Here is a 10,517-nt window from a genome sequence, read left to right as displayed (position 1 = left end):
AAAAAAAAAAAAAAAAGGCTATACTCTGTTCAATAGGAGGGGATTGAAAATAAAAATAACCACTGTAATTAAATTTGCTCCTATCAACCACTCTCCCAGCTCTTATTTTTCTCTTCAAGGTACATGTTTAATGCATTTCCCAAACAACTTCATAGCCCACAAAGGGTCATTTATCAGTTTAAAGCACAGTAAAGTGTCCCACTCAAGGAACCATGTAAGCTTATTTCCAGTGCCTTAAAAATTCAAACACACAGGCTAGATGTAGCTTGATGATAAAGCAGCTGCCTGCGCACACGCGCGCACACACACACACACACGCACACACACACAAACGGGAGGGGGGAGGAAGAGGAAAAGGAACAGGGACAGGGGAGGGGGAGGGAAAGCACAAAGGAAAAGAGACTAAGCTACAGGTCATTTTCTTTACATTGTGTCCTTCTCACCCAACACTTAAATTCCTTGTACCTCACAGGGATTGGTGGAACTGCTTTGGATATTACTGTGATCTTTTGTGAAGGTCTTCCCCAGCCTACTCCCACTACCCTGGGATGAGACAGAAGGCAGGTCACCATCACAGGAACCAATGCCATACCTAGGGGGAACACAGTATCCCTCATATCACAAATGAAAGCAACTAAGAGGAGAAAAGCCAGGGCTCTTTTCCTTTTTAAAAATTGGGTAAATGTTTTTAAAAATTTTGTAAAAGCCTGACCACTTAGAAGAATTAAACCTATGCTGAAAAACTGAAAACCTCATTATTCTGGGTCTAGTACCTGCTTTCAGATATGGGTAAGCTGAACCTCAGGTAAGTTAAGGGGCCTGTGAGGGCTCCAGAGGCAGCTCTAGCATCCATCAGGCAGCCTCTCCAAAGCTCTAGCATCCATTTTTTGTCTCTCCATTCTAATCACATTAGTAACCTTTTGCTGTTATTGTTTGTTTTGTTTTTCTGGTTTTTTTTTTTTTTTTTTTAGGTACTAGGGATTGAACTCAGGACCGTGTGCTTGCCAGGCAAGCATTTATTCTACTGAGCTATCTCCCTGGCCCCCTACCACCACTTTGGAAAGTTGGAATTTTTATTTACTTTTGAGTATCTCTATTCATTTTCAGATTTGCATTGTGAACAGGAAAAGAAAAATGATAACTTCTCCATTCGTTTAAACCCCTTGCTTTTGTTACATAGCAAGGTAGTCTAGTCTTTGAGACTATACCTATTAAAACACCAAGTCAAGTTCTCCAAAACATAGCACATACAAGAGATTCTTAGATGTTTATTTTTTATACTTTTTTTTTGGGGGGGGGGGCACAGAATCTATGTAGTTTAGGCTGGCCTTGAGCTCATGGCAATCTTTGTGCCTCAGCTTCCCTAGTGCTGAAATTACAGGTGTGCACCACTACACCAAGAAATTTCTTATAAATTAGGAAATCAAATCCATGGTATAATGGAATGCATAGTAGTGCCCAAGAGTACATGGAAACTCCTTTGCAAGTCTAAAAATGGCTAACATAACATACATTAACATTCACAAAGTCTTCTAAGTGACAATATCTATTTTAAATGAACTATTTTTGGTCTTGCAAAGTTGATACTTCAGTTTTTTGAGGGGGTTTTTGGCCCTAATTATCTATATTTATGGTTTATAATTATTTTTACTGATATCTTTCATACAAAGAGATGACTTACCATTTACAGTAGAGAAATGCTAACTATGCATTTATCACATATGTTGTACTTATAACATAAACTGTCATTTCACCAAATATAGCCAAACTATGGAAAGTAATAAGCAAAAGAATGAAGTCTGAGAAACATTTTATTAAGCCTAGGAAAAAATATACTTGTGTAACTTTCGAATTTTTACCTTATAGGTCATTTCTTAACTTAAATACCAAGTATTTACATTGTACATCATGAAACATGTTTGGTTCCACCACTTCTAATTGGTCCAACCTTCCAGGGCCAAGAGCCCTTTCTCTAGCCAATACAGTACAGTGACTATGATACAGTGAGTCATTTGCAAATAACTGCTACAGTGTGTGCCTCAGGCAGTGGTGTGGTAAGGGATGGCCTTCTCTACATTTAATGATCTATTACTAACAATATTCTTGCAGTCCCACTGGATTGTTAAGAGTAGTACTTCCAGGATAAAGCAGCATTTTCAAGAGTACAGGAAAAAGTGACTTCTGTACCCTGGTACCTGCTGACTTGTAGGATAAAAACCACACTTACCACTTTTTCCTTGGTGGTACTGGAATTCACTTTAAATACACAGCTACTTAATTTTCACTCATTCAGTACAATGTTACAAAGCAGAGTATAGCAACACTACAGTGCAGGCAACCTTTCAGCACAGGACAACATCATTTTGGGCAAAAAGAGCGCTTTGTGTTAATTGTGGACTGAACCAGGAGGGAAGCACTACAATGGAGCTCCACCACCCCACCTTTGCTGTGCACCCACCATTCCCACCACTCCTGTATTTCCTGTCATCAAACCAGCTCCAAGTAACCTGGGAGGAAGATTTTGACTTAAAGGCTTTTAACAGCTGAAGAGTAGAGCTGGTACACCTTGGCCAAGTCACGGAAGGACGGGACAGGGGAGATGACTACTCAACCACAGTGAGCTGAGAAGCCCCTCTCACAAAAGATGCTACCATGCACTAAGCAGCCAAGGGCCACAACATGCTATCTGAAAACAGGTGCAGAATAGCTTACTTGTGGGATGTCCTCTTCTTCATCATGTTTGCAGACACTCCAGCATGGCCTACAAGATAGGTGAGTTAAGGTCAATGACAAATAAGTAAAAAACTACTTTAGAATTTAGGAATAACATAATTTCTGCATAACTGCTTACATAAGCCCTAAAAATATATCATTAATAGCCAGCATATAAGAAAACCATTCATTTATCTTCTAAAATGTAACTACTACAGGTAGACAACATGCCAAAAGCCACAGTTCTCTAATCTAAATCACCCTTAAAAATACAAAACCAGTCATGTGGATAAAATGGCAAAACAAAGCTGACAATCCTGGCTAGAGTAGTAAACACTATCAAACTATGTTCTTGTAAAATAAACAACAGAGGGCCAGTTAGATAACTCAGCGGACTAAACACCTGCTTAGGAAAGTACAGGGACCGAGGTTTGATCCCTAGCACCACATGCAGGGCTGGGGGGAGGGGCACACACAACCTGGCACATGGTGGCACATGCCTATAATCACAGTGCTGGGAAGGTTGACAACAGAAGGATCACTATGAATTCAAGCTGCGCAGTGAGACCCTGTACAAAATATATAAACATAAAATAAACGACAGAACAAAATATATCAAGTATCTGGTTTCAGACAATGAATGACAGGCATTGAAAGTCTACTGGAGCTGGAGGCAGAAAAGCAAGGAAAAAGGCTGTCATTGGGTCTGAGTTCACTCCTGAGTCCAGTTACTGGATGGTGTACATAAAGAGGGAGCCAAGAACACTGGCTTTGATAAGTGGCAAGTCAGACAAGAATTAGGAAAGCATGGCGGCTGGCAATATGAACCATGGGCAGGAAAGGTGGGGGCTGGCCCTCAAAAGGGGACCTCCAATATCTGCATGGAATGTGGAAGCTCCCATTTTTTGATTACACACAAACTTGTATATAATTCTGAAAAGCCATAAAAGGGTAAAGTTACCTTGAACACCTGGAGCAATCAGTTAAAAAAAAAAAAAAAAAATTCGGTATTCCCTTCCTTGGAAGTTGAAACAGTCCTGCGATATAGGCTAAATAGATCCATCCCCAGTAACTGCATGCCAAAATAAAACTCTCAACACTAAAAGACATCCAACATTAAAAAATATGACCCAGTGGTCAACAACACAACACTTCAAATATCCAACACTCCACCAAAAATGATCAGACATGTAATATCTGGGGTGTACCTCAATGGCAGAGCACTTGCCTAACATGCACAAAACCTGTTTGACTTGCCATTCTACAATAAGTAAAACTTTAAAAAGAAGAAAACGTTAAGTATGATTAAAAACACCACTGAATGAAAAGCAAAAAGATCACTGAATGTGATTAATCGCACAGCATACTAAGCAGATAAAAGTGATTATTATGGTTGGTATCTAAGGGTCCCCCGAAAGCCTCATGCACCTTTAGATGAGGCTTTTTTGTAGGTAGGTGAATCTAGAATTTGTGACTATTTCATGGCTCAATGTTAGGATTAAGGGTGCTATGATCAATGGTGGGTGACTGCTAGATCAGTACACTGACTTGACTGGCACAACCCTAATCCCAGTAGGCTGGATAAACTATATGGGGCAGGAAGAGGAATGGAAGCTTGTCTCTTCTCTCATTGCTTTTGCTGTGTTCTGTAGCCATGAATTGTTTGTTGCCCCTGTGCCATGCCACTCTTGCTTTGGAAGCAACTGATTATGGATTGAAACTTCTACAAACTGTGACCTAAATAAACCTTTACTCCTTTAACTTTGGGTGTCAGATATTTTGTCTCAGCAAGGAAAGAAAAGTAAATAAGATAATCACCAAAGAATTTGACAAACAGCAGTACAAACTAACTCTGGAATGTATACAGCAATACTAACAGGGATAACATTAGACTCCTGACTGAGAGAGGAGAGAGGAGCGAGGGGGTAAATAATGTAGAAATTTTTCTGGTTGTGACAAAAACAGTCATAGGGCTATCAAATTCAATAAAGGCAAAGCAAGATCAAAAAAAAGCACTTCTAAATGAATTTCCAAAAATCATTAGGGTTTTTGTTTTTTTTTTTTTTTTTTTGTAGTTTGCTTTTTGAAACAGGTATTACATACGTAGGAAAACCTGTGCCAAATAAACAAATAATTTACAAAAATTTTTAAAACACAAATTTCTCATCATGAATGTACATTTACAATTTCTCACAGCCAGCTAAATACCCTGTCACCACCCATCCCAGGGCACAGACAGCTGGCCATTGAGGTCAGGCATGGTGGTGCACACCTGTAATCCCTGCTCTGGGGAGGCAAAAAACAGGAGGATCACTGCAAGTCAGAGCTGTGCAGTGAGACCCTGTACCAAAGACATTAAAAAAAAAAAAAAAAAAGCCAGCTAAATAGAGGCATTTGCAAACATCAATTGGTCTAGAAAACCAGATCAGAAAGAAAGATGGAGAAAGGGATCTGACTGCCAAGATAGCCATCCTCTTCCACTCACCAACATATTATGTACTGGAAAGGGGTCTGAAGACAGTTAACTGTTAAAGAAGTGAGTTGCAAACCCAAATGTTGAAGCTAGTGGATTTCTAACTGGTAGGCAACTTATTACACCCAGCTGAAATAAACTAGTGTGGTGCTGGGTGCAGGAGGCCCACCTGAGGGTTGTTGCCAGGAGCTTCCCCTCATGGAGAAGCTCGTCACATTGGCTTTCCTGATAGGAACTTGGCTTTCCTCATTGCTGGAGGAGCTCAGGACCTCCCTGTTGCTGAGGATGGCTGTGGTGCTTTTGGGGGAGCTCTGGTGCTTACCTTGAGCATTGCTTCCTAACTCCAGTTCAGGTCCCTCAACCTGCTAGCACAGATCCTTCATCCCGCTGGCACAGACTTTCTAGTTTGCACTACTGACCTTTGGGCCTTTCTAGCACAGACCTGTTAAGTAGGCCTGCATGAGACCTGGTCGTGGGCTCTAGACCTCCAGTTGGACTTGCGGGAGGCACTGTTACGAGCTCTAGGATTTCAGCTGGACTCATGCAGGTTATTAGGATCTAGGCCCTCAGCTGAATTTTATAATGTTTAGTGTGTGGCTATATTTCCTGCACTTCTCATATATGATTCTTGTGTGATTAATTATAAAATATTTTAAAATGTGTTCTTTACTATACTGTTCACCTTGCAAAAAACCCCAATCCATGACAGTAAGGCAAGACACTAACTACAAGAGAAGTAGGAGCAAAACTTCCGGAAATATTCCCAGAATCCCTCTGACCTTAGAGCAGACAGGAGGAATGTGGTCCAAAGTGAGCATAGAAGTGGTAAACATAAAGGATTAGCTCAGGATCTCCCAGATGTTAGTTACCTTGTTTCCCTGTGAGGACCTCATGCTGGGCACATTGGGTGCCGGCTTCTGGGAAAAGGTGCCTCAGTTCTAACTAGGCTATTGCTTTTCCCTGTATCCTAAAGCAAAACTCTGCACACCACTCCACAACTCCACTCATCCCACACAAGTCCTTTAGAAGAGGGAATCTTCTGTTTATCACTGAAGTAAATGTAAATCATTCATAATCAAACACTCAGTCCTAAATATGACCAAAGATCAGCAATCTCAAAGTACAACTGAGAAAGACAAGAGAGACTGCCCCAAATCGATCTGAGAATTAAAATGATTACACATTACAGAACTGGCAAGTCAAGGATGTCAAAATATAAACTATATATACAGACGCCTGTGAACTAAGCAACTGCACTGAAGATGGCAATTTATTTTTTCTATTTTTTTCCCATAATTTTATTGAGAAACAAATAGCAATGAGACAGTTTCAAACCAAATTGGCAGGACAGTTTCAATAATTAACACATTGCATACATTCTTCCTAGCGGTTGATTGCTGTACAAGATGCAGACATGATATCCTATTTACAAACTCTATTAGAGCAAATCTAGATGGCAATTTATAATAGTAGGCTCATGCTTGGAGTGCATGTCATTCTGGTCTTCTGAATAGGGGCTGCTTGTCATGACATGCCAGTTGCTACCATGCTGTCTCTCAGGTAGATGATTGTTCAAAAAGAAGGGGGTGGGGCTGGGGAGATGGCTCAGTAGAGTAAGTGCTTCCGTGGCAAGCACAAGGGCCTGAGTTCAATCCCCGGTTCTGCTCCCCACCCCAAAAAAAAAGTTCAAAAGAAGGGGGTGGTGAATGAAGGCAGGAGATAGCAAAAGGAATGTTGCAGGACTGTCCTGCTACAAGGTTGTATATGGTTAGATTTCTGGACTTATGTGTAAACATAAGAATTATATAATTCTTTATGCCTATTTTTAAAATATATTTTAATTTTTAAATTTTTTTTCATCATATTCTGTAAGGACTTAAAGTTCAACATATCAATACTTGATGAAAATTACCTGTTCCATATTATGCCTAAGATGTTTGATATTCAGACAGATAGTAAGGTTAAGCTAAACAGTCTAGGTTGTATGGTAATAACAATAAGCTTGTCTTCTAGATGGTTAACAACCTAAGTTTGCAGACCAAAATTAGAAAAAAAAAAGGAGGGCTGCAAGGAAAAGTCAACGTTTTGGCTCTAGCCTTCCACGGTCACTTACGACTCAGGACATATGAGAACTTGTACTGTAACATCACATAACTCGGTAGCGTCCCAAATTTTCTGATCAAGGAGATTATGGGGCCAAAGAGGAAAGTGATCGATGATGTAGAGTGTGCCTAAGGAGAGTCACATGGAAAGAAAGCATTCTCTCAGGCTTTCACAGAGAGCACATTGGTCAAGCAATGGCCGTGACTCATCCACATGGCTGATACTGACAAAGGATCTACAATCTGAGGTACAGGATCTCAGGATAAATCCTGAGGGGATTTCACTGACCTTATCAGATCCAAAAGCTACAACTCTTGTTGCATAGGTCTTGCTTTATCTTGGTCTTAACCATCCAACAGAAAAGTATAAAAACGAAGTATAAGAAGTAAAGCCATGGTGCTATGTTGAGCTGTAGGGGACTCAGGTCAACAATTTCTGACACTGCCAGTCAAGCGCAAGACCCAATACTATTACAGACTACTGGACTCTTTTAGAATATTTTGCTGAGTTAACACACCTATAATATTCAAATGACAGAACTAAACAAAAAAAGGGGGATACAGATGAATGACCATTTTGTATCTGTGGATTCAAAATGGTTAGGATATATAGCTACATTCTCTTAATTCAATGAATAGAATGATTTGTGCTAATAGTGTTTGTACATAGGATATCATGTCTGCATCTTGTACAACAAATAACCATTCAATGTGTTAAATATTAGAACTGTACTACCAATTTGATTTGAAACTGTCTCATTGCTACTTTCTCTCAATAAAATTATGGGAAAAAAATATATATATAAACAGAGGCTATAAAAGGGAAACAAGAGCTCTTACAATGAAAAACTAAATAGGAAAACTGGTGGTTTCTACGTAGCCCAGACTGACCCTGAATGTATGGCAATCCTCCTGCCTTAGCCTCTCTAGTAGTAAGATTACATGCATGTACCACCATACCCTGATGGTTTCTGGTCTGGCATATAAGGAGCTTGGAAGTTGCCAATCTATACTAACAGCAAGCAAAAAAGTGAACTAAACAAACACTCTTCTTGGATTGGTCAGAGTATCAAAAGTCACAGAAAAAAGGGCTGCCCCCCAAATTAAGAAAGGTAAATACAGGTCATAATTTATTTAATCAGATTCCTAAGACTCTGGAGGTAAAACTTGGGAAAATGGGGGTCTTTCAAAGACTGCTGCCCATACTCAAGTCTTAACCAAGCATATTCTTACAGACCTCTCCACCCTCAAGCAATGCCAGCCACAATTTAGGGATTCCTACCCTGACACTGGTTCCAGTGCAGAATTTAGATTAAATAATCCAGTGCACCTAAGCGCAGTGGGACTGAGATACACAGGTGACAATCACAGACCTGGGGCTCAGATTCAGATTCACCAAAAGGTTGGGACCTGAGCACAGGACTACAGAACCACAGTAATAGAGAAATTACTGCGCATGAACAGAAGAGTAGAGAAAGGCAGAAACTTTAAAAAAAGAGAGAAAAATAGTTCAGTGGTAGACTACACATTGAACTAGTATGTGTGGTGACACATTTGATCTCCTGCACCATAAAACAAACAAGTGCAAGGCTGGCCACATAGCTCAGTGGACTAAAACACCTGCTTAGGCAGAGACAGAGCCCAGGAGTTGATCCCAGCCCTGCCTTACTGACCCAGGGGCATGCTGAGATGGAAAGAATGAGACTGGGGGCGGTGGTGTGTGCCTGTAATCCCAGGGCTTGGGAGGCTAGGGAAAAAACAATAACAAAAACAAACAAAAAAAAAAACCAGGATCACTACAAGTCTGATCTGTGCCGTAAGACCCTGTACTAATTAAAAAAAAAAAAGACTAAGATTTCATATCCTGAGCAAAAACTATGCCCAATGGGGGAGGGGGGGAAGAAATGCCTACCTTCATAATAAAATGTAAAACCATAAAAGACCTACAAGGAGAGAGGAAAACCTCAATGATTGAGAAAGGCCATCAGTGATAACTCTTAGTCACAACATCAAGGACATGATTAATGAAAAAATAACTGGTAAATTGACTTCATTAAAATTAAAAAACTTGACAGGCATGGTGCCACAGCATTCAGAAGGCTGAGGCAGGAAAATCACTGAGTTCAAACCCAGCCTGCACTACATAGTGAAAACCTGTCTCGAAACAATAAATAAAGGGGCCAGGGAGATAGCTCAGTAGAATAAGCGCTTGCCTGGCAAGCCCAAGGGCCTGAGCTCAATCCCCCTTTCCACAAACAAAACAAATCACACTTGAGAATTTCAAAAAGTTACCAGGGTGCTTAAAATTTCAAATTTCTAAGATATTTAAGCACGTAAAACAAAATCAATCAAGGTCCAGGAAAAACAACCAAACACTGCACCAAAACCAGTTAATTACACTGTATTACTTGACTTAACAATGTTTTTGTTGTTTTATTTTTGTCTTTTTTTGGTAGGATCTTGCTATGTAGTTCAGACTGGTCTTAAACTCACTTTGTAGCCCAGGCCTCGAACTTGCAGAAATCCTCCTGCCTCAGCCTCCCTAATGCTGGGATTATAGGCATGTGCTGCTACACTCAGCTTTACATTACTATAGCAAAAAAATAAAATTAAGAGGCTAGTGGAGAGGAAGATGTCATGCTAAAGACCCAAATTCCTCAATAGAAGTCAACACAAAATATCTAATATGTTAGATTAAGACACATGTATACTTTTCTTTCTTTTTTTTTTTTTTTTTTTTTCAAATTTCAATAGTAGGGGCTGGGGAGATGGCTCAGTGGAATAAGCACTTCCCTGGCAATTGCAAGGGCCTGAGTTCAATCCCCGGTTCCGCCAAAATACAAACAAACAAACAATTTCAATAGTAAAAATCAGAATGAATATCCACTCTTTAAGATTGTTAACACAACTACATTTTTATTAATGATAAAAACTGAATGTTTTCTTTTAAAAAAAGACCTTAAAATTTATAATGGCAAGAGTATTTTTAAAACATGGGTATTTGATGCATAAATTACTACTACCATCTCACATATATTACATATTACATATATATTACATAATTTGAGGACAGAGAAAAAAACAGCCTCACACCCAGAAAAAATAGTCCAATTGCTGCAAAAGAGCTAGACAGCAGAAGCAAGCCTAAAATTTAGCTTTTAAGATTTATTTGCTGGCAAGAAGCTCAGCTGATCAAAGCGCCTGCTTAGGCAAGCAGAGGGACTGTGGTT

The 10,517-nt window shown here is 39.8% G+C and overlaps 1 protein-coding gene across 1 annotated transcript in view; it reads right to left on the bottom strand.

The window, feature by feature from the left end:
• Spin1 (spindlin 1) overlaps positions 1 to 10,517 on the bottom strand; it is a gene marked incomplete at its 3' end in the record, with an annotated part of 52,473 nt that overhangs the window by 39,981 nt on the left and 1,975 nt on the right. The window contains exon 2 of the mRNA XM_023704220.1: positions 2,713 to 2,761. Within this exon, the coding sequence (XP_023559988.1) occupies positions 2,713 to 2,761 (49 nt within the window). The remainder of the gene's footprint in view (positions 1 to 2,712; positions 2,762 to 10,517) is intronic.

The sequence above is a fragment of the Octodon degus genome, unplaced genomic scaffold, assembly GCF_000260255.1.
Source record: "Octodon degus isolate 3935 unplaced genomic scaffold, OctDeg1.0 scaffold00192, whole genome shotgun sequence".
Classification (NCBI taxonomy): Eukaryota; Metazoa; Chordata; class Mammalia; order Rodentia; family Octodontidae; genus Octodon; species Octodon degus.
The sequence above is the reverse complement of the archived record's forward strand: the minus strand, read 5'-3'. Positions and strand labels throughout refer to the sequence as shown.